This window comes from Diadema antillarum, unplaced genomic scaffold (genome assembly GCF_040938485.1).
Source record: "Diadema antillarum isolate AM-2024a unplaced genomic scaffold, OU_Dant_1.0 seq00000847_RagTag, whole genome shotgun sequence".
NCBI classification, from domain to species: domain Eukaryota; kingdom Metazoa; phylum Echinodermata; class Echinoidea; order Diadematoida; family Diadematidae; genus Diadema; species Diadema antillarum.
In genome coordinates this window covers 313,601-339,616 of record NW_027271721.1, presented here as the reverse complement: position 1 = coordinate 339,616, position 26,016 = coordinate 313,601, and the positions used below count along the sequence as shown (strand labels likewise).

At 41.5% G+C, this 26,016-nt stretch overlaps 1 protein-coding gene across 1 annotated transcript; it reads right to left on the bottom strand.

Annotated features, from left to right (window-relative positions):
- Window positions 1–497: 497 nt before the first annotated feature.
- On the bottom strand, window positions 498–26,016 carry LOC139740342 (separin-like). The gene is made up of 22 exons (XM_071650935.1): window positions 25,933–26,016; window positions 24,207–25,683; window positions 23,566–23,708; window positions 22,651–22,853; window positions 21,948–22,055; window positions 21,316–21,456; window positions 20,756–20,900; window positions 19,759–20,016; window positions 19,210–19,461; window positions 18,669–18,999; window positions 18,093–18,249; window positions 15,212–17,556; window positions 14,533–14,737; window positions 13,263–13,453; window positions 11,893–12,023; window positions 9,856–9,978; window positions 9,251–9,418; window positions 7,947–8,132; window positions 5,939–6,156; window positions 5,073–5,156; window positions 3,915–4,079; window positions 498–726 (listed from the first exon to the last, which is right to left on the bottom strand). Exons 1-22 carry the CDS (start codon window positions 26,002–26,004, stop codon window positions 498–500), a joined length of 7,332 nt encoding a protein of 2,443 aa, XP_071507036.1. The 5' UTR covers window positions 26,005–26,016.

The following is a 26,016-nucleotide window of genomic DNA, read 5'->3' as shown; positions in this document are numbered from 1 at the left end:
TGAGAAACAATACACTGCAGTGGTGTGAAACAGTGATAAACATATGGCAGTGCAAGTATTGTCACAGAAAGATAGGCCCTACTAGCACATTTTAAGGCCTCATTACACAATGGATACTTCTTCTATTCTACAGACTATGATTGTGGTCTCTGAAGACAGAGAGTAGAACAATCCCATGTTACTTAATAGACCCAAAATACCAAACAATGTCTTGAAACATTTTGTTTTTTCCCGGGATTTTGCTGAAAAAGACTTCAAAGTCAACAGAAGGAAGGAGCCTCTTGGGCCTTGATATTGACTGTGAGGAAATATTGCATAAAAGATTAAACTTTGCTCACTCGAAAATTGATGTAACAATTCAGGGAAGACTCCTGGTAAATCCAATGCAAAATATGGCAAGATTGTGAAATTTTCATGCCTGAGTTGATGAATACTAGGTCAGGCCAAGTTGATGTGATTTAATCTAAGCTTATGTCCAGAAAGGAGAACAAAACTATTCACTCTTGCATGAAAGCTGGCAGTCCGTAGATGACAGGGGAGTAACCGATGAGGTGCCTGAGTTTGCACGCTTGTCTGGCGGAGTTGAGTAAGCTGGCAAGCGAGGGGTTGTTGGCGGACGCTGCAGTGGGTCTACCTCCCGTGTTGAGCCACGCCTTCAAGAGGTATTCCAGGAAACGGTCGATGTCTCGGTCAGTGACATCCCACAAATTGGCAACAACGCATGGACTGTACACAGCATGGAAATGACAGAGAGCGTAAATAGCTTAAGAAGATCTTATGAAATTGTCTAAAAATCGTTCGTATGGCGTTCGTAGCAGTTCTTAATGGTATACATGACTGAGCCATAAGGTGGCAGGGGGAGGATGATAACTGGTCCTCTACAGAAATTTTTACACCTTCTGTTTTCTGGTAACTGTAATGAAGGCAAATTTTCATTGTAACTTTTTCTTTGAAATCTGCTGGAAGTAAAATTTCCATTTGTGAATTACAAGTTGCACTACAATAGTGACTTTTCAAATCGGCATACTTTGCTATTAACTGGCAATGTACATTGCACTGTAAGTTAGCAGTGCAGTAGTATGATCTCGGCCTAGAGAGCTCTTTTTTCAAGTATACATTTTGAAGAAAGAACCAAACTTGGAAACTTGGTGGGACTGAACGTAGCGTACATTATCCAAGTTCTTGGCAAAGATCATTCATTAAATTGAATACCTGGCACAGGAGCTTTCCCTTAAAACACATTGTCTTCATTATCTATCATCATTCATGTTTCTGTATACAAACACTTGCACAGTCTGTAAGAAACAGTGACTTGCTTTATTCAGCTTCTTCATTAGCTTTTTCAACAGACAAGATTGGAAGAGGAAGATGTATTGGTGCCATACAACGAATCAGGTTTTTTTTTCCTCTTCTTCTTTTTGCTTTATATATAAAAAGAAAGTAGGCTACATGAAACTCAAAGGACATCGTGCATACAGGGGACTCCCGTTATAACAAAGTCTTTGGGACCAGCAGTTTTCTTTCGTTATATCGAAATTCTGTTATAACCAAACAAATAAACACTTAAAAAGACAGAGAGTGGATAATGTTGCAGCCTGAATTTTTACTTCGTTATAACAGGAATTTCAATAACTGTGTTAACTATAACGGGAGAGCACTGTGTGAGTATAGTGACGATGCACAATACTTCGTGGAAATGCACGTGTACGGATCCCATCGAGCACAAATTACAAAACTAATATTCACAGCAAATGATCAGCAACACTACATTTTGAGAAAATGCTCAGAGTCAGTGATTAAACTGAAATGAAATCTGCGTTAAGCAATCAGTATGGACAAGGATTGTTAGTGGAGATGAAGAACGCAAACAAATCACACACTCGAGTATATCATCAAATAATAAGCAGAGTTTCCACCGAGTCACTAAATCACAGGATTCAAAAGATGGAAGATTTTTGGAAAACGGTGTACATCCAAACACAGATTAAATAAATTTAATCTAAATACATATATGTGAATCAACCATTTTAATGAAAAAAAAAAATCAAGTTTTGATCGGCTAAAAATTAGGCTAAAAGATTTGAAAGAACACACTGGGTGAAAATACACAGTTACATATGTATGACAAACAGAACAGGTGCTACACAGAGTTACAGTGACGTCAAAAAAATGGTTACGATCCTAGTACAACCTTCATGAACTCTTTTATTTGACCAAAAAAAAAGTGTTGTTACAATAGATACATGTTAATGGAGAGGTTTTATGTTCTAACCTTTACACACAAAATCCTGAACACACACATTTCATGAAGTCATAAAACACAGTAACATATTACTAGGGCCCCTAGGGGTCACGTCGCTCTAAGTCAATATCATTCAAACAAAAGCCAAATGCGGATATATACAGTAATAAATTGTACATGTATAAGAGCAGCTGTATGACAAACCATTCACATCTGAGATTAGCGACATCTACATTTCGTGTTTGTCAGTTACAAGCATGGGCCCTTGGTAAGACTAGAATAAGTCACACTACACTACTTGCATATCTACAATTAATACAAAATGACAGGAAATTATTATGCTTAGAATTCTAGCACTTGTAGCAGGCCAAAGGGAAAGATGACATGTCAAAATAACATGTTCCATCACCCATAACTTCAGTAAAGTGGTCCTGATTGAGAGAAATTGTGTGCTAATTTAGTCTCAACTTGGATTACTTAAAACAAAGATGTGATTTGAGGGGTTCAATTCATATTTCATAGAATGGGAGAGAGAAAAATGTTAACCATTTCAATGCCAACAGAAAAACTTGTAAGACTTCTTTTTGATTTCTGTCTTCAGTCATAACACACACACACACACACACACACACACACATATAGACAGGCAAACAAACACATAGACAGACACATACGCACACACCGACACCCCATTCCTACACAAAGTCGGCCACATGAGTGTTGCTGAAGCTTAGGCTCCTTTGAGTCACTTCATACTTAGAGTCAGGGGCCACTGAGACCACACACACAGTGGTTGAGAGAGGCGTAACTGTCATGGTAACACACTCATGTACAGGAACTTCAAACAGAACAATATGCACAGCATGCGCTGCAGCTCCCAGTGCATTTTTATCACATTTAGCAAAGCATGTTATGAGAGGTAATAATATTGTGATTGCGCTGAAGATAATTCAACCCCTTTTCTACAGATGCACCTTCAACCCAACTGGAAAAAGGTCACCACTTCTGCGGAGCACTCCAAATGGTAGTGACAATTTGTTTTAAGGAGTTTAGAGCTCTTGAGGAGTGCTACTGAACCTAGCCTCCAAAAGGGACATAACTTTCGAGAGTTTCGGGCCCGACTGCCTGTTCTTGTCTGTTCATACAGAGTCTAAAGCATACAGAATTTAAAAGTGCTTCAGGGTGGCATTTCATGAAGCATTTTGTCTGACAAAGTTGTCAGACAAATTTGCTCTCAGCCAATCAGATGCAAGGATTTCTGTAGCTTTTAACAGTTCGTAAGGAAAACATCCAACCAAAACGCTTCATGAAATGCCCCCCAGGAGTGCTCCTGGAGCTCCCTAAATGTTCTATGTGAATGGGGTGACAGTGACAGACAGACAGACAGACAGACAGACATCCCAGGCCCATAACTAAGGGGGTTCTGCGGAACCCCCGCCCTATTTGCCAGCAGCATCAAACGAACAAACAAACAAACAAACAAACAAACAATGTGTAACATAACAGAACTGAACATAAACTTGAACTAAAAAGGTCCACTTTTTCTAATTTTCAACCCGCTCCCCCCCCCCCCCCCCCCCACATAAAAATCCTAGTTAGGGCCTGTATCCCCTTACACACACAATGCATAAATAGATGGAGCAGAGTGTAAAAGCCAACATGCAGTACTCACCATTCAGCAAGTAGGTAGTTGAGAGCCATGCCGCTGGCATCAAGGCAGCCATTGACCTGCAGCTTGCCACTGCTGCAGCCAATCAGGAGAGTGGCTGCCCTGCACTTCAGTCTCTGAATGTCATCGCCAGTCAGGAATTCTCGACCTGTACCGTGTCCGCAGAATCTGTAAGGAGTACATCAAAATACTGACGTTCCACTCTCAAGCAATACAAGTACAAAATACTGTAATTGCAGATCTTGCTGTACATCAATTTTCACAGATTTCACACTTGCTTTTTTGCTAATGCAAATTCTAAAACCTGTGAATATATCTTCATGATAATCTAGGCACATTTTGACGGGTTGAATTGTGCACATCATCAGCTGATAAATTCTACTACAGTAGTACTAAGAATATGTGTGCCTACACAGAGCGCATGTGTGTATGTGTCATGTAACATTCATTTGAGCGCATATGTGTTATGCCAGTAAATTTCTGTGCAGGCTGCACATTTGAATGGATTGTTTGTATGTACTGGTACATCAAATTTTATGTGGGGAAATGTCAACACAAATTCTGTCCTTTGTATATTGAATGAAAACATATTGTAGGAGTAAGCAATTGCAAAGCGCCAATCTGAGAATACACAAATATGTATTTGAGCCACCCAGCACAAAAATAAGGCTGTATACAGCCATATAAAACAAACAAACAAACAAATAAACTTAGGATGAGCTGTTTGAGTAGTTACACAGATCATCTCTTGACTGGAAGTTGCGATCGAGTTATGTAATAATGCTGCTATTATCAAGATGGCTGAATTTTGTACATGGATATTCTTCATTCCGCATAATTTGTGGTCATACATGCTTCCTCCATCATATACATCACAATAAATCATCCATTTGATAACTAGCAAACATCCTGTATTAAGCTAATAGTGAAATGTTTTACTCTTTGGATTTTTTCCCTCAAATATATTGTCTTCCCCCTTCAAATGTTAAGAGACATTCACACAAACAACGAAATAATGAGACAGACAGACAGACAGACAGATAGAAATGTAAAAAACTGCACACACACAAACACAAATAAGCGGAGAATCATCCAATGTCTTTACTTAAGGTACAACAGTAAACCACAGTCTCTAGGAGACAGGGGAACAGACATACTCACACAAAGAGATCATGATCGGCTAGAGCTGAGGTGAACTCCGGCTTGGTTGGTGCCCTGCCCACAACACCTTCCCATCCATTCTCCCTGTCATGGAAATAAATTTATGGCAACTTTTAAGATTCCAGGCATATCAAATTGAGAATGAGGGCATGGCTGCGTAGCATCATGGGTTGGTATCACTAGATGGCATATGAATGCAGGCTTTAGTTATAAGGTGACAGATGATATCCCAATTTAGTCACTGTCTGAATAATTCCATACTATGATTTTTGTGGCATAATTATGCATATACACCTGAAATTTACTCATGACATCTTTAGTAATTCGCAAGTTACTGTGGTAGTAAAAAGTAAATGTTGATGGATGGATGGACGGATGGATGGATGGATGGATGGATGAATGGATGGATGGATGGATGGATGGATGGATGGATGGGTGGATGGATGGATGGATGGATGGATGGATGGATGGATGAATGGATGGATGGATAGATGGATGAATGGATGGATGGATGGATGGATGGATGGATGGATGGATGGATGGATGGATGGATGGGTGGATGGATGGATGGATGGATGGATGGATGGGTGGATGGATAGGTAAAAATAAACACAAACAACCCCAAAAACAGCAAACATAAAGAACAAGAAGCATGTCCCCTAAATCAATTCATGGTGGAGACACCAAGCAAGCACAGTGTAGTGTAACAAATATTGAAATAAAAATTCCACAGACTGTCTGGAGTAACAAACAGTCTTGCTCATATTATGGAAGAATTGATGTTCAGACGTAACTATAACTGGCATCTATTAACCACAGGTAACTTGGTGAGTTATTACAAGTATCATTCTTCCCAAGACTCTTACTTTTGGAACCATTCTTGGAATGTCTTTTGGGTGTTCAACAGGTCTCCTGTTGGATTCAGAATGAAATAGGTCTTCTTCGGGTCTACGCCATGGCCAAGGACACTGGCTTCTGACTGGCGGGCATGCAGGTGGTCCAACAAGAAGTGCAGGCTTGGAAGGCGGCACACTGGCCACTGCTGAAGAATGGGCAGATTCTCCCACGGCAAGTGCTGTATTGCCTGCAGTAAGAGAAGACAGATATACATCAAGAAATTATTTAATGTAATTCTAGGAAAAAAACATGGCAACAATGTGCTTTCCACGAGAACAACCATTCGCACAATACGAACCTGAGGCAAGAAAGACACATTTGAAATACAGACCGAGAAAATATTTGAATATATATTCCCTTATGATAGACGAAAACTTTAAGGATCGATTATGATTTGTATCCAGATATTAACTAGAAATGTCGCTATGGCGACTGATGCCTCCGCCAAAATGCATGATTCTCCCAATAGGTGTATAGTACAATGTCTTCACAATGTGTGATGACAGTTTCACATAACTGGCAAAATATTGAAATGACAGGTTTGTCAGAAATATCTTGAATGTTCACTTTCCTTGAACTGGGTATGCTATAATTGTCTTAGAGTGCAGGTACACATATTTAGGGAACTGAGAATTTTTATTTGACTTCTGACAGACCCTTTTATAAGTTTATGCATTGAGTAATTTCCAAGGTATGAAGAAAGAGTGTAATTACAGTACAAAATAGTTTTTGTTTTTGTTCTGTTGTTTTTTTTTTTTTTTTGTTTTTTTTTTGGGGGGGGAGGGGGGCATTGAAACCTGGCCTTTGACCCTTAACCTTTGACCTTTGACCTTCTGGCTGGAAATTTTCCGGAGAATCTCCATTAGGTAATGCATGTATATATTAAGTTTTAAAACTAATAATGCAAGCATTGCATATACTAGTATATGAGGGAAATAGTAAAATTTTGAGGAGTTGACCTTGACCTTTGACCCCCTGACTATTGACCCACGACCCCTCAATTCCCTAGATAATCCCTGCCAGTCAGTACATGCGTATGCACCAAGTTCCATGAAGATACATTGAACCATTTGCGAGAAAAGTGATATTGCAACAGTTTCACCTAACCTTTGACCTTATGACATGAAACTCTCTTTGGAGAATCTTTACGCAGTAGTACATGTCTACACTAAGTTTCAAGAGAATACCTTTGGGCATCACATAGATATAAGGGAAATAGCAACATTTTTAGCATTTGACCTTGACCTTTTGACCTTTGACCTCTTGCCAATGTCACTAAAATCTACTCAACTAATTGTCCCATCATACATCATCCTTGGACCAAGTTTGGTGAAAGCTGCTTCATCCAGTTTTGAGTTATCACGTAAACAGATAAATTCTAGGATTTGACCTTGATCTTTGACCTTTGACCTCTGTCCGATTTCACTAAAAAACTTATCAATTGCCCCATCATACATCATCCTCCGACAAAGTTTGGTGAAATTTGCTCGATCCAGTCTTGAGTTATCGCGTAAACGGATACAATTTCATGATTTGACCTTGACCTTTGACCTTTGGCCAATTTCACCCAAAATCTTATCAAATAATTGCCCCATCATACTTTATACTTGGACCAAGTTTGGTAAAATTCCAGTCAATATTACTCAAGTTATAGCGTAAACGAAAGCGGACGGACGTACGGACGGACGTACGTACGGACGGACGGACAACCCGAAAACATAATGCCTCCGGCACCACTTCGTGGCGGAGGCATAAAAATGGCCATTGACAAAAAAAAAAAGGATTTAATGATTTAGATGTAAAGAAATTGAAGGAAAAAACAAACAGCCACAGTCACTGTAATCTATAGTGTCTACCTAATTCTCCTTGTCAATGTCATCACAGTCCAATACATTTCAGCGTTACACTTCAAATATATGTGACACATAACTGTACCCACAAAAAAAAAAAAACCCAAAATGGAATGTAAAAGCCTACCGCATCAAGTATGAGAATGACAGGATTCCTCTGGTCTGGTCTTGTCTCCTGCCACTCCTTGGCCAGGGCCTTGAGGGTCAGGGACAGCTGAGTGAGAGCGTCACTCCCTGGCTGGAGACCAGTCAGACTGGACAGGCCAACGTTGGTCTGCTGGTGACTCAAGTGATGGTACGAGTTGATCAGAAGCTTCAGTAAAAAAACACACATAAATGGAGTCATGACAGTCTGACATAACTACAGATTTGCACATGAAGGAAATGCTAGATGTAAGAAAATTGCTTGCAAAATGTTAATCAGATTAGAATGCAAATTATGCCAAACTTGTTTTAGACCAGTTTGGTTGCAAGGGAGACCACATACATTCATTAACATCCATTCTTATCTAAATGTTAGGGACAAGAAATTACATGTCACATGTTAACTTGCATGGTGGTATTTCTAATATGTTCATGGTGACCTCAAAGCCATTGTATCCTCATAGGAATTCTATGCATTCACAGTACACATATATCAAGTTTGCCATGTGGTCTGTACAAATTATCCCTTTGTTCCACAATACTGTATTTGAATTTTGTGTTCGGACAAATGGGTTATAAATACACACACAGGGGCCGAAGGAAGCAGTCTGCTCCTAACGAACATAAACAGAAGAGCTCGCTATGTGACAGCGATGTGCACATCTAAAATGGTATGTACCCACATGTTCATGTTAACACTCAATTGTGTGTGTATTGTCATTGGTGAGGGTATTTTTGCACGTATTGCACACTGCACGCGAGGGTAAACACTTCCAACACCGACCCGTCGAAACCAGGGAGATTCTAAAGAGCAATCAAGGTTATACTTGTATGCTACATGCAACTCTATCTATAGGCAAATGTGACTCCCAAAACAGGAAGATTTTTAAATTCTCTTATCCAGACATGAATAAATATTCAAAGCTTTCAGGAAGCCTCATGCAAAATCAGAGAGACGTGGCATCTCTGTGTCTGCCATGAGTTTGCCAAGAGATCATCACAGAGACTTGGTACAGTCAACCTTGTTTAAGTCAACCTGGCATAAGCTAGCTAATCACCTAAGTCGGTCTTTTCAAATCCTCCTCTTTATATTCTACTGATTTTAATCCTTCATAAGTCAAAGTTTCTCTAAGTCAAAGCTATTTCTTCAGTCCAAACTGATTCAATTTAGGCAAGGATGACCATAATTGTAAGATCAAATTCAGCTGATCAAATTCAGTAAGCAGGGTGAAAAACACTCTCTAAACCCTTTGACTACAGGGCAAATTCAAGCAATGACAAACTTACCTCACAATGAGACATGCTCACATCCTTTTGCAACTCTTGCTGAATGCTCTTGTGGAGTTTCTTTGCAAGCTTCGATAACTGGGATGCAGCTTTCTCATCCCCATGGTTACCAAGGATGGCTCCCTTCCAGCAGCCAAGGAGATTGTTCTCCATGTCCTTTGTGAGACTCTATGAGAGACAAAAAAACTGAAACATGACTTCTGAAGCCTAAGGGGAGAACTTGCAGATTTCATTCTGATACACTTCTCTGTTTCTCACTTGACAAGTACATATTCCTCTTCTCATTATCAACATCATCATCCACATTTTAGTCATGATCAAGTCCATTCCTCAGCATCTTCATCTGCTGGGACCATGAAGAGGCTGAACTCCAAAGTATCAAAGCATCGTTCATTACCACAAATGGCTATCGCAGCAAGAAAGTCCAGATGAGGCCTGTCATCTCTTCCTGAACAGGCAGTGTTCAAATGTCCGTAGAGTTCAGTAACTTATTCCGTCAGTGGATGTGAAGAAAGTGGTGGTGGTGGTGGTGGGGGGGCACGTTTTATGCTGCTTATGAATGCTGACCTATACAGCAACAGCTGTGGCAGTCTACTGGTACCTACCTGCATCGCTTCATCCAGTCTCTGCCTCGTAGTCCACCAGATCTTCTTGTCCGTCTCCTTCACCGTTTCCTTGCTCTCTGTGAGAATCCTCTCAAAAGTCTTGGTAATATCCTCACAGCCAGTCTAACAACACAAAGGATGAAGAAACTAGATATATCGCTACGGCGACTGATATGCCTCCACCATAATGCATGGTTCTCCTAATAGGTCTATAGTACAATGTCTTAACAATGTATGATGACAGTTTCAAACAATTGGCAAAATATTAAAATGACAGGTTTGAACAAATGTGCTGAATGTTCACTTTCCTAGAACTAGGTTCAATTGGATGAATGATTAAAATGTCAGAGTGCAGGTATTTGGGGAACTGATGATTTTTACTTGACTTTTGACCCTTTTATAAGTTTATGCATTGAGTAATTTTTCAAGGTATTGAGAAAAAGTATAATTTCAGTATCAAATGGGAAAATAGCATTATCTAAACCTGGCCTTTGACCTTTGATCTCACAGTTCCAAAGAGAATCACTGTTAGGTTGAACATGCATAAATATGTAAGTTTCATGATGATACCTTGAGTTACTTTTGAGATATGGAGGAAAAAGTGCAATTCAGCACTTTCACTTGACCTTTGACCTTTTGACCTTTGACCTTTTGGCAAGAAACTTCCCACAGAATATATATTGGGTAATACATCTATGCATCAATTTAAAAAAAAAAAAAACCTTCATTCATTGCATAAATATAATGAAAGTAGTGATATTTTGAGGAATTGACCTTGACCTTTGACCCCCTGACCTTTGACCCATGACCCCCAACTTCCCTAGATAATCACTGCCCATCGGTACAAGTAAGTTCCATGAAGATACCTTGAACCATTTGCGAGATATGGAGAAAAACATGAAATTTCAAATTTTTTTTCACAAAATAACCTGTGACCTTTGACCTTTGACCCTGTGACCCTAAAATCGACACAAAGTATTATCCCCCAAGGATATACCCTCATACCAAGTTTGATGTAAAACCACCACACGGTTCTTGAGATATCGACAAAAACAAAACGGGACGGACGTACGTACGGACGGACGGATGACCCGAAAACATACTGTAAAACATGATATATTCGCGGCATGAATTTTTCGCGAATTGGAGCCGACGGCCTTTTTTGCGGCATGAAATTTTCGCGAACTGCCACTGGCATTCAGTGCATATAGTGTACAAAAGAACTTTCGCGTGCATTTTAATTTCGCGAATCTTCACGCTCGCGAAATTCGCGAAATTAAAATGCACGCGAACATTTCTCGTTTTACAGTAATGCCTCCGGCCACTTCGTTGCGGAGGCATAAAAAAAAAAACAACATCCCTGACCATTATCATTTATACTTGGTGTCCTGGTTATTGAGAGTCACTTGAGAAAACCAAATAGTATAGTTCCTATGGCATTTCATAACATAAACATATATCAAATGCTATCATCGCCTGGGATTTGAAGAGAAATTTGAATTCTTACTTAGGAGGCTACTACCTATGAAAAGGGGTTTGTGCTAGCATATGCAAGTTGAAAAACTACAGCATGAATTTAAAACGAGATCAGCTAAAAGTGAATGCATAAAAAAAGTCTTCATTTTGCTAAAATTGAAGTTGGTAATGATCAGTCCACTGGACATTTCCTGAGACAAACACCAAACACTCGACCACGGGTGTATGCTTAGTGTTCTATCAAGGAAGTCTAAACATTGATATGACTTAAGACATTTTATTGCAGTGCTATACATGAAATTACAAAGTTAAATGGGAAGAGCAATTTTATAAAACAACAAATGCATACCATACAACTCAACAATAGTAGTTGCATTTTAGTTTCGGATTCTTTCATGGTTACCTTCACGCCTGTTTTGCTGTAGTCTTCACTGACACAAACCATTCATACAATAATTGCAAACATGAGTTATTGTATTTCATAGAATATTAAGACAAGTTTGATGTGACTGGAAGGATGATATCTTTTATTGACCATTAAAAAGCGTTATATCTCCATACCATGGGCATCTGGATGACGATGGGTTCCCTGCCTCTCTGCAGCCTGGTTACCACCAAGCGACTGCTGGTGGAGAGTGAATTCATGTCGGATGGCTTGCAAGAGATCACTGATAACTGGCAAACAGTGTACTCTGTCAGTGCACAACATAATTTATAACATAAGTCACAGGTGAACAGTGTATCAAATAAACTGCAACATAGGATACTCACATAAACTTAGAATGGGGGCAAATTGTGATAATGACATAGACCTACCAAAGTGCAGAAAAAAATGTGGAAAAAATTTGTTTCAAGTTCGTGTATGTTTTGACACTCCGGCTATTTCAGAACCACAGAGAGAAACTTGATACACTTCTATTGTATAGCCACAAAGCATATAGCATGCTAGACAGGACATGTAGGCATGAAATGACCATCTCATACCACATGTTCCACCAGTGGCAAAAAAAAATAAAAATAAAAATAAAAAATTGTGAATTATAAAATGCAATGACAACTTTTTAACACTACCAATATGCAGTTTAATCTCATCTGCATATTCAGTGCTTATAGAAATTAAGCTGAACATTGGTAGAGAAACAATATACCATATATTCACAGGAAAAATCCCTTACATATCTGTCATCTTTCAATATATCAGACATTTCATACACCGTTATTCTAAATTCTACCACGCCATGGTTGACTAAAAACGGACTACTACATACATCTTGTGAAGATGTTGACCATCGCGGTGAATACTATGACGATTGGGGAACAAATTAATCACTTGTATCGCGAAGAAAAACGTAGTGAGATGTATGACGTTTCGCCTGCTACTGCTGAGCTTCGTCAGGAACAATAAGACACGGTGGTGCGTGCATGCAGGTTATAGCGTGTATGCAGACGTGGTAGTGGGCACGCCACTACCGGGGCCGGGTCGGGTAGTGTGCCATCCTGTGTCAGCTGTTTGCTGCGTTCATGCGGACCTAGTTGGCAGCACGCCACCTCACTCGCAGCGGGAAGCGGCGTGCTGCCAACTAGGTCCGCATGAACGCAGCAAACAGCGGACACAGGATGGTGCACTGCCCGACCCGGCCCCGATAGCGGCGTGCCCACTACCACGTCCGCATACACGCTACAACCTGCTTGCACGCTATAACCTGCTTGCACGCACCGTCTCTTATTGTACCTGACGAAGCTCAGCGGTAGCGAGCGTAACGTCGTACACCTCACTACGATTTTCTTCGCGAGACAAGTGATTAATTTGTTCCCCAATCGTCATACATATATCTTATCATACAACAGCTTATCTTAATAATCACCATGTTGCAGATAAATTTGCATATTTTAGGTAATATATTTCTGGAGCTGCAAAAAATATCATTCACCTGCAGGAAGCATATCCTTCAAGTCATTGATGATATTCTTGGCTGTCTTTTCTTCCTGGGTATTGAAGGTGAACAGTCTCTTGGCCTGGCTAAGCCTCTCCTCCTCCATCTTGGGAGACTGGTGGAGGGACAGGCCATCCATGGCTGACTGGAGGGTGGAATCTTCCTTCTCACTGGCTTTCCTAAGCTTCCTGCAACCACACAATGATTCACAGATTTATAACATACTGTAATTTTTACAAGATCCCTACTTATCTAGGCAGTGTTTGAAAACTTATTCTACCAATTTGCCAGTAATGACGACATACCTGCAAAATGAGCTTTAAACTTGATTCGATGCCTTTACGGTACTAGCTCTTCAAAGTGAATCATCATCAAGGTATTGAATAAAGTAGGTAATTATTGTATCTAAAAATGATGTTACTTTCCAGTGGCAAGCCATGGTCGGTGTCAGGCAATTAGGCAACATGATGTTTATCAGTTTTCTCCATGGGAAGGTGAGTTGGCTCAGTCGGTAGCGCGTCTGCCTCATGATCACGCGGCCCGGGTTCGAACCCGAGTCTGGACTGAGCAATGTTGTGTGTAAGCATACCGTCCCCTCTAGCAAGAGGCAAAACACTCTGTCCCTCAAATAGGACATTAAATGGAGGTCCCGTGTATGAGAGAGTAACAACTCATGCACGTAAAAGATCCCGCTTCATTCATTCATCGCAAAGAGCAGGGTGTTTAACCCGGTGAAGTGGTCCCACCTCACATCCAACTGGACCCCATGGAAGACCAGCTTAACGTAGCTGAATATGGGCTATCCAGCCATCTTCTCAGATGGAAAATGAACAAACAAACAAACAAACAAACAAACAGACTTAGCAAACTGTTCAATTAAAAGTGAATGGCAATTACAGAATGTTTTAAATACTATTAAACAAACAAACAAACAAACATACAAAAAGCTTGGTCACAATTTTGAGATAAAATTTGACATATATACTATTTTGAAATCGATGCCATCAGCAAATGAAATTGGCAGATTTGGAGACCCATGCAAGTAGGTGATTGTAAATAAACACATGATATATGTATTTTATAATTGCATTCCTTTCATGTACACATTTAATACCTTTGATTAAGAAAACACTTTCTAAAGAATTTAATCCTTATTTTGCAGAGAAAACTAAGCAAGTAGAAAGAAAACTCATCACATCAGGAACATGACCTTGACTGGCCAACCATCATGGTTGGGCAGAACCATACAGTGATATTAAATGCTTACCTGAGTTTCTTGTTGAGACTAGCAAGCTTCTGATGTCTTAGAGTCACTGCTGCTGCCAGGGCCAGGTAGTGGCTGCTCTCCTCTGGATTAGCATCCCCGTGGCAAAGGGCTAGAAGCTGGCAGGTGTGGCGGTACATTGGGCTGGGTGCAATGTGCTTCATCAGGTTGAAGGCCTGATCCAGACTCTCTCGGATTGATGATACATCTGATAAAGGAAATGGAATGGAAATGAATTCATATTTGAATATGTAAAAATCAAAATATGTAAATATACTATAAATACTACACATAAATAATGGTATGTTTACTGTATTTCACGTGATTAAACTAACAATTAAATTCTAACAATTCTCTGACGCTGGTTAATTTTATTGCTCCCCCCCCCCCCCCCCCCCCCCCAATTTGGTTATAATTTTGTATTTCCTATGTCAATAAAGTTTGGAAGAAAGGAGAGATCTAACATGTCCCCTGTCCTCTGCAAATCATTTTACAGTTCATGTGGACAGAATGAACATAAGTTGCCTATCAAGCTTTGACAATGTTAGCATTCATTATTTTGATGAGAACATTTCAACTGAACATATCTTTGCAAATGGTCATTCTTAACATAATTTTTATGTGATTACAAGACATTGTCCCAAGCGATATTTATCAATAAGTGATTACTGAGAAAAGTTACCTGAATTGTGCAAAGCACTATTAGCTGTGGTATCTGCTGCAGGGATAGTGGCCTCTGTGGTTCCTGGTCTGGACTTCCTGGTTTGTTTCTTGAGGTCCTTGCTGCCTCCCCTGTTGGTCTCAACCTCTTCCTCATCAAGCACCACAACCTTTGGCTTAGTCTTTCCTGTAGTTTTTCTGGCACCTCTGCCACGTCTCCTTCCATTCCTGGTGGCGTCCTCTGAGTCTGATCCTCCACGAGGCACTTCGATGTCATCAAAGTCTTCTGTGGCACCGCATGGGAGGGAACCGATGCTCACTTCTGGTTCGGCAGCTTCTGGTGGGCAGGAACTAGTAGATATATTTAATTCTGCCGAGGGAGACAGCACTTCAAACGGTGACATCAATGACGTCTCAAGTGTAGAACCTCCTGTCAGCGAGACGTCACTGAGGCCTTCAGAGATTGACACTTCTGGGCCGGTCTTGTCAAAGGTGAAGCGTAGAGGCAGAGCTGATGCCGCACATGGAGAGGGAGAGGATGCTCCTGGGGAAGAGTCTATGAGGAGCTTGACTTCCTCAACTTCATCGCATGCAAATTCATAATCATCCACTGTGCGGGGATCTGGAATCCCTCTGGCAGTTTCGATGTCACACGTGGCTGCTGATTTTGAGGCTCTCCCTCTCCTTCCTTTGGGCATGGTCTCCTTTGGAAGAGTCTCAGCGGTCGATTCTTTACCTCTTCTCCCCCGCCCTCTCCTGGGTTTTGATTCAGCTTCATTTACTATATCTACAGACTTGGTCTTTACCGAGATTTCTGTCATTACCTCATCCACCATCTGTGATATTTCTGCATCACTATTTGCCTCAAGGGTGTCCTCGTTTCTTGCTTCCTTCTTCTTTGCACCCCGGCCCTTTCCTCTTGAGGTTGTCTTGGTCGTTGCTGTGGAATCATTGTCCCCTTTGTCTACAGACGTGATTTTGTGGGGGAGAGCTCCTTTTTTACTTCTTCCCTTTGCCCTCTTTTTTACATTATCAGCTGCAGATTCGTCATCAAAACTAAATATTCCTTCGAAATCTTCCTTGGTAGGAACATTTTGAGGTAGATCACAATTTGAATTGGTAGCTTTGCTTGCCTTCCTTTCCACTTTGAAGGTCATGGCACCTTTCTTGGATGCCACCTGGAGGGCAGTTTTTGGCCTGGCCCTGGCACGCCCTGGCTTCCCCTTGGCTTGTCGTTGCTCCTTCACTTCTGACTCTTCACTACAGGTCACGTCATCAAAGAGACCAAACTCTTCGGAGAGGTCGGCACCCTTCTCTGAGCCCCTGGAATCTCTCTTGCGAGTCACCTCCGGTCTGGTTGAGGAAGTATCCAGCATACTCTGGAACAAGCGGCAGCTGGGTCCGGCCCCTGCAGCAGTAGAGCCAGTCTTGCCGGAGACAGAGAGGTTGAGATTGCCCAGCCTGCTGGCAACATCATCGATTTCGGTCTCATTCCCAGAGTCCCCCTTGTTCCCACAGATTACTGACCACGATGAATCAAATGGCATGGGAATGCTATTCTGTCCACTTTTCTGCTGAATCTTGACGATGGCGGAGTAGTAATGAAACGATGCCACCAAAGCTGCATCGTGTGCTAGCATTGCAGAGTTCTGCTCACATTGTGTAATACCTTCACTGATGACTGATGTTGCCTCAGCAATGTTTCCATCTTCAATCTCAAGTTGCACCTGAGCTGAAAGTAGAACTCCTAGGGTGTATTCATGAGCTGTCCAAGAAAAATGCTGATTTACAGAATCACCGAGAAATGTTAATCTGTGCTCAAGAGCTTGATGGTGCTTTTCTGCAGACCATTCCAAAATCTGCCTGGCTATTCTGATTGCCGACAACCCCTCCTCATAGTCAGTAAGAAGCAAACAGTATCTGGCAAGACTCAGGTAGTAGTTACTATCCAGTTCATGCAAAGAAATGTCTGTGCACTGGGCACATGAACAGTCTTGATGATGGGTGGTATATGAGGGTAGCTTTGCCAGAGTGGCAGGAGCGGGCCTCAAGCTGGGTGAATTGCTCATGTCTGTGCTGACACAGTCTGCCAACGACTTTGAGAAGGAGAATGGCCTTGATCGAATGAAGTTTTCCTCATCATCACTCTCCTCTGCCTGCTCTGACACCGATTTTTGCCCCTTAGGTTTTGTTTTTTTCTTTGCCTTTCGGCCACCTGCTTTCTCTTTCTTGCTCGTAGGTTTCTGATGTGTATCTTGATTGTTTGATGTAATAACAGACTTCAGTAGGGTAAGTGTCGACTGGACTTCCTCCTCCTGACCCCACTTCACCTGGACGGTGACCAACTGCTGCAGATACCTTGCATACCTGGGAAGATTCAACGTATTTGACATTTGCATAACTAGAGTATGTTCTCAAACTCCACATAGGAATACAGAGCAAGAGTCATACAACCATATAATATGTACCCCCTTGGGCTATGTTGTTTTCAACCCAAAACCCTGTAGGGATTGCAGGTATACACCCCATCAACTATCATAGATAGATGCCTTATCTGTGACTGATCAATTGTTTTAGTAATACTGCATCCAAAACATGGTGTCAGAAAATCAAAATCAATATTTCTAGAAGCATCACATAAAATGATTATAATTCAGAACACGACCTTTGATCATCACCTTCACACACAATATCTTGCCTATGACAACAGTATTGTCTGCTGCATCATTAAGAAGCGTTTAAACTTTTCACCACATATTAGCATTGCATAGGATTCTAAAGAGCAAGTTGCTGTTACACAGGCAATCATACTGACAGCAACAGTTTTGTCTTCACCTAATACTTTCTCTCTGAAAGAATAACCAGCAGGCACTGTCATACCAACACAAACACAGGCCACACACCTTCTTGGGAGATGGAACTTCTGTGACAGTGTCATGCCCTCTGTGATGTAGCACTGGGCTTCCCTGACACAGCCCTGCTGAGAGAAGCAGTCAGCCACTTGAGACAGAGACTGCAGCATGGAGGCAAGCGCCTGCCATCTGCTCACCGACTGGTTCCCTGGAGCAATACAAATAAAATAAAAGTATTAAAAGGAAAAAAATGGGTTTGTCAGACTCACAGTAAAAATGTATCACAGTATGAAAAGACGGTATTGAAACTGTTCCATTTAGAAGTGAAGTTCACATATTTGGCCTTGTCCAGACGCTCTTGTTACATGCCTGAAGTCGAAATAAAAATCTGCAACATACCAGGAAACGTGGTAGAAAACACGAAGCTGTAATAATACTTTAAAAAAGTGAGGACAATCTCGTTGCCCTTTAGCCCTCAATCACAGGTAATCGGTCTCTACCCCTTTCAGAAAATGATATTCAGAGAGTATGTGATGCTTGATGAATAGCTTTAAACAAAAAGTGTATCTACAAGTGGCACACTTTGTCGGGGGGGGGGGGGGGGGGGGGGGAGACCTAACTATGTACCTAAATCTGCAGAGGATGTTGATGTTGTCGATTTGTCTTTGTCCCTTGGGTCACTGCGGGTCTCCATCCCTGCTCCCATGACAATCTTGGCCACTCCCATCCGAAGTCTCATTGCCTCCAGTTCGAGGTCACAGGGTGAAAGATCCTCTCCATGCTCATCCTGAAAGAGGGAGTCGAGTCCAGGCGTCCTGAGACTTGTGGGTATGGCGAGGTAGGCTGACTGAAGCTCTTTGGCTAGGGCTGTCCTGAGGTAGGTTCTGCAGCTCCTGTGCCCACTGGTTGTAGCTGAATGGTTCAGGTACTCTGAAAAAGTTTCTTCAAACTCATGCACCTATGTGTGAGGTGAGAGAAACAAAGGAGGCACATACTATTTCATATCATGATTTTCATTTGGAATGCCCTATTGTCTTCCTCCCCAAACATGCATTCACTAAATATGGAGAATAAAAAGTTGACATATAGTTTTTTACTTTATTTGCTGACATAACATAAAGAAATAAAATAAAAAATAAAGAATTCTGTATCATTTGAAACTATCTACCTGTCCTGAAAGAAGGAGAACTGCAGCTTTTGATAGGATGACCTCAGCAAACACGCCGGTAGATCCTTTGGACTCAGAAATGGTTCTGGCCACCTCCTCAGCCCTACTGATGATCACCGACCCCTGACTCACGTGTCCAACCTTGGCCAGGAGTCTTGCAAGACGTGCATCAGACTCGGCGGCTTGGAGCTGCATGCAGGTGGAGTGGGCCAGCTTGCTGACCATACTCAGAACCCAGATCAATTCAACCGTCTGTAGAGAAGAAAGTAAAACTTACACTTTCAGGCACATATCTTTGCACTCAAAACCTACTTGATGCCACTATTTGGGTCCAATGTATTCAATGAGTATCACTCTGCGTGATCAACATTGATCTACCTCTTTTTTGTCAAACTAAATGAGGAGTGTCTACTACATGACAAACAGATTTTGTATAAGCCCAGATGCCAATTCAAGTTCACACCTGTTATTACCATGTGATGGCTAGGCATGAATTAAAATAGCTCTAAATTCTACCACATCTGACACTTCATTTCACTAAGAGTTTACCTTATCAGCTGCATCCAGCACATCCGCTGCTAGCTGGAGACACTGGATGGTGGCTAGGGGGTCCTGGAAGCTGGACGGTTCAGATTGTTCCTGGTGGAGCGCACTGGCCCAGAGCTCAAGGGCAGCCTCCAGGTTTGCCATGAGGCTGGTCTCCTGGCTCACAGAGAAGGAGACCTGGGTCTCATCATCCGGGATTGTCAGTGAGGACTCCTCTTCCAGGTCCATGGCCACATCATACGAGGTTGATGCTTGGCAATGCTGCAATGAAATGAAAACCAGACATGCTAAAATGGACCATGTGTAATACCAACAGGAATGGTACTCCATATTTTGCAGAGAAAAACAGGCAACTGAATGAGCCACATTATAGGGAACCTGACATGGTTATTTTATCAAACAACCATCATAGGTCACTTTTGAATCTTGAATGAAACCTTTTTTTTTTCTAATAGAGCATAGTGACCTCATCTAAAAGCTCTGAGAAAATGCTTGCATTTACTTGTTGCATGGGAATACTGTCATTTATGCAGCTTAAGGGGATGGCTAGTAACTGATCAGTGGGAATCAGTGGGAATGCTGAGGGATGATTGTTCCAATCCTTGTGGGATTCATTTAAGAGTACATTATATATCTATTCTTGTGTGAAAATTATTTGCTTCAGAATGGTCTCATATTCAAGTAATGTGCAGTTTAATGTTTCCAGGTAAGCGTCCCTGGTCAGTGACGGGGCATTAATCTGCACATTACTTGAATATGAGACCGTTCTGAAGCAAATAATTTTCACACAACAGTAGGTATATAATGTACTCTTAAATGAATCCCACAAGGATTGGAACAATCATCCCTCAGCATTCCCACTGATTCCCACTGATCGGTTACTAGCCATCCCCTTTAAAGATAAAAAAAATGCCAAGTTACTCTCCACTGTGTTGCTTGATGAGCAATGAGTATTAGTAAGCTAGTAGATGCTAGGTAAAAGGATGAACAGCACATCAACACCTACCTGTATTTTGGTTTCCAACTGGCAGAGGTACAGCCAGAACTTGGCCTGGGCCAACAGATCAAGGTAGTGTACGTCATGCTCCTCTTGAGTCTGACTCTTCAGTAACTCTATGGCTTGCATGCAACATTCCTCTGGGGAACTGGACACATTTCCAAATAATAAAAATGAGATAACATGACATCACATATGCCACAATGTCTAGCGCCATCTACAGTAATTGAGACAATACTATGGAATACCTGTCACATTTCACTATCACACTTTTGCACTGTATGGAACAGAGTATGTCACCCAAGCACCCAAACTATTTTCCACGAACTGTGAAAAATAAAAGCATTTAAGATGAAAATCATTAATTTGAATAATGCCAAATAACCTTGCCTACTTATTGATGCTATCAATGCATTATTATAATCCTTTACAAAAGGAGGGCATTCAACATTTGTGTAGCTCCAACATACGCTGGACAAAGCCCCCAAAGAAGCATATTCAGGCAGAACGAGCAGGAAATGGATACAGAGCCATGCAAGCAGGACACCAATGGCCATTCTCACCTTTCTCTTGCCACGTCAGTCGAATAGAGCAGCTGAGCCAGCTGAATAAGAGCAGTCGCCCTCTCCATCTCCCCTCCTTGATCAGGGCAGGCTCTCAAGAGGTCATGGATGACTGCACACTGCTCTACTGATGTATCATGCCTGCTGACAAACAGGGGTCGATTCTACATGGTCAGAGTTAGCTCAAGCCATTGTGGCAGTACAAAGGACACATTTCTAGTGGAGAAAATTCACTCTGGGAACAAAGTCAAAGCATTTTTTTTTAAACATCGTGGAGGGGGACGACTAACCTATCCATCTATTTATCAATCTATCTATCTATCTATCTATCTATCTATCTACCTTTATATTTACAAGAGAGTAGAAACAACAACCACTTATGAAAGCACATACATAATCTGAGGCAAAGGTGACAAAGTGTCAGATTCATGTTAATAAGATGTTTGATTTGCACTGAAATTATGGGGTCTAGGGCAATTATCCCCTTCGCAATTACCCCGGCCCCTTCCCCTGGCCCTAACCCTCATCCTCATCCTGACACATGCAAACACAATGAAAAAGATACCACTACATGGATCTTGAAATATTATTATTTAAAAAAAAAAAAAAAAAATCAGTCACTCTTATCTTACCTCTGGGTTTTGTACACTTTAAGCTCAGCATGAAGAGCAGTAGTAATGACCGACAGCTGGCTCTCGGTGAAGTCACTTTCCATTTCTTGGCACTCGCTCAGCAGAGTCCTAACACACAAAAATAAACAATGACAGTTGACAGGTTTGCAAAAAAAAAAATTCATGTGCTGAATACAGTCAAATAATAACTGGGGCCACATCCCCCTCACCCCATCCCATGATTGAAACTACAGTTTGTAATATATGATCAATGGAGGTAGCACATTCAGTGTCATAACTATCAAAAGAAATGTGTTGATCCTCCTTGCCTGCTTGCTCTGCTAGTTTACATTGAATTGTGGCTGGTACTGAGTAAAATTTGAAACTTACCTTGAACATTCTTTATTATACTCAAATATTCTCATTTGAATTTCACAATCACATTCATGAATGCGTTGTGATATCTTGTATATATATATCTCCTGAGAATGACTGCCTTGTAAGATGAACCATGCATAAAAATTGAACAACAAATGAAGAAGAAACAATTTCAATCAATTCTGAGGAGGCTGCATTGCAGTACAATTGGAAGCAAAGCAAAACTCATCATATTACTGTTGCATGAAAGTGCTCTATCAGTCAGTAGGCAGCAGGCCTATACATGGATAAGAACACATATATAGGACATTTCACAGGCACGAGGGATGATGAAAGTGTACTGCACCTGTCTCTGAAGTTGGGTTCGTCCAGAGTTTTCAGGGCATCCCTCTTGGCCTTGACCCACTGCTCTGCCCTGCTGCTAATGTCCTCTGCCACAAGACCTGGGATCACCAAGAGGCCCAGAGCCACAGTTGTCATGGCATCGCGGTGGTTCCCTGACCTCCTCTGGCAGTCTACCAGCAGTTCATACTTCTTGGCCAACTGAATCTGTCACAAAGCAATGCACACACAAAGTTGGCTTCATAGTTGTCTTCTGCTCTTAATAAAAAGTCAATGCTCTCCTCTACAAGGCAATGTCCACTTTCTAGACCACATAGGCACAATGCACTTGCAAAGCAAAACCTTATCATTCACAGAGTTTGAGATAGGACAAACAATGCAAATCTGTCAATGTCACAATATCCAATTGCCAGTGACCTGTAGGCAGCTAGCTGTACGGGGATTAAGTCGCATGAAATGGCCTCTGGTCACAATGACTCAATACACAGGTGGAACACACAGTCAAAAAGAAATTAAGAGAGTGAATAAAATGTAATGTAGACTGCATAACTGGGATAAGTGAAATATTCAGCAGTTGTACTCATTTGTTGGTAGTACACATGTTGTTGGGTTTTTTTTCAGTGGTGTTTGACTGAGGTATTTAGTCTAAGACTTTTTTATGCAGTATGTGCTACATTCCCCTGGCCAAGTCACCTGGGAGTAATCAGAGCAAGTTATGAATAATGCATGGCAATGTACAGAATCAAATTCTTTTTTGGGTATCACCGGAGCATTCCTTGATGGTCTGTAACAGACAGGAGACCCCACTCCAAAGAAAGATGGTTTGCTAGAAAACCTTTACCATATCACTGCATGCACGAGCATTGGAAGTATAGAGTGGGTGGGGTCGATGAGGAAGACGGATTTAGCAAAGTATCACCTCTTGAACTTTCTTGACATCCAGTCCTTGTTCAGTACTGGACCATAACTGCAGATGCTCACATGCCAATTTAAGCAAGGTTTGAGACACACCATAGCATGATTTCTTGTAGCATATCAGCCCAAGGTTGTAGGCACTGCTTCCTGTGAAATACAAACAAGAGATTACACACATATCCTTCATGTCCATCCCTATAGGGGAGGCAAATCAAAGAATCACAACAAATCTGGAGAAAAAAAAAATCTAAAAAAAAAAAAAGTCGGACAAATACAAAAAAAAATTGGACAAATACAAAAAAAAAATCTTAAACAAAAGGAACAAATATATTCAAATTACAAATACATGCTGACATGAAGAGCAAACAGTGGAACATGAAGAGAACAAAGGAATATTGTAATAAATTATAAATCAACATAATACACCATAAGCAATCTATAAGATACTGTATGTTACCAGATAAATATCAATGTTGATCAACCCTTGTGATTTCTAAGGATTTTAATAGCTACATTAGTGAGGAATACGTAGCTAGAAAAGGTTACGTGTGACATTATATGTTGTAGATTAACACTATATTCATTTTTAAGAAATTGTGCCCTAAACATAAGTTCTGTTGATTCATATGAAGAAAGCACACTAACCTAACCATCTGTGCTCGTTGACTGAGATTACGCCACCGCCCCCTGCTGAGACATCTTCCATGATAGCTTTAGTTCTCTTGCAGACAGTAATGGCCCTACTCCCAGAGTCATCTCCCTTGACTTCTTCATTCATTGGTTGCTTTGTAGTGTTGAGTTCCTGGACAGCCAGGTTTGCGAGAAAGTTGAGAGTTGTAAGCTGCTTGTTGACCAGCTTGGTGGTGAAGTGACTAACCGTCATGCCACGGTAGCCATCCGTTGGGTGCTGGAATAAGACTTGGAGATGCTCCTTATATGACTGCAGTACATCAACATACATGAGAAGAGTTTTGTGTGATGCATTGTATATGGCGGCAGTACCCTCAAACTCTCCTTTGCTGAGGAAATTCTCAAGGCGCTTCCTAAGCAGCTCATACGAGTCCACCATGGGCTGGAAGAGGGCAGCCTCTACACTTCCTATTTCCACAATCTTTGCTATGACATCATGTGTGCGCTCTAACTGCTCAACTATTGAGGTTAGATGCGTCCCACCATTGTTCAGCTTGTTGGTTCCCTTTCCCCTTGCTCCTTTTGACTTGGTGCTTTCACATGCAGAGGTAGACAGTGAGCAGGATAAGCCAACATTGTCACAAATTGCACTAACAAGTCTTATGGTGACAGTAAACTCTGATTGCACTTTACTTCCGCTAACGCATTTTCTCACTCTTGCCAACATATCCACAGCATGATGTGCTCTGCCAGATGCAAAAGAGTACTTTGCAAGCTGCAGAATCACTTCTAGGGCTGGACCAAACATCTTGGAGATATCAGAGACTGGTGGTCCTTTAACAAGCTTGCTCTCCAATGTCTGAAGCAACCCCTTTGCAACCCCATCAAAAAATTCAAAGAGACGTTCAGGGCATGCCGCCTCCTTCCCTGCGTGCCTCTCAAATTCTATCCCGGCCCTCAGTGCCCTTTCCGCAACCCAAGCACTCTCGTGGTTGGTCAGCATCAAGAAGGCGAGTGCCATGTTGCGAGCATCCAGAACTAGCTCATGTCTGGCACCAGTTTTCGATGAGACTTCAATCTGGGCGCACACCTTCCATAGCTGGTTGAAAGCCTGCTTGGCGATTGTGTCAAACTCATTGTCCACTCCATCTGCATTCTCAAACCTCGGCCTACTGATGGCAAGTTGCGCGAAGAGAAGCTTGGCGAAGGACATAGCGTCCATCAGCAGGCCCTTATTGGCCAGCTGCATCATCATATGGAACAACAGCTTCTCCAGTGAAAGAGGGGTGATCTTCATCTGTGACTGTGCTACCCTGATGCAGTCATAGCAGGTGTGCGCCACACTGGTGACAGCAATCAGGTGCTTAGAGCCCAGTCCCAGGCTGCTAGTAGTCTGAACACAGGCACGGAGCAGTTTCATTGCAGTCAGCCCATACTTGCTGGCAATCTCACAACTGGGTTGTTTGACTTTACCAACAGGTGCAAAGTATACCTAGCGAAAGACAAACAAAAATGTAATCTGTAATTGCAGTAGAATTTTAGTTTCTAACAGTGTCAAGATGAATCAAGATTGGCATTATCATAAAATCAAACTGCAACAGGTTTTGTGATGATAATGACTTGAAAAACAAATTGGATATCAGCTGGAAGGGTCCTCAAATTGAATGTAAGAACACATTATAAATCAGAATTAGACATGCATGTCTGATTAGTGTCAGCAGGCAAATATCATTATACCCACTTGCACATCCTTAACAAGATTGTCAGTCTGTGTGCCATCTCTCAAGCGCTGAAGAAGCCTTTCACCTTCCATGGCTTCTGTACG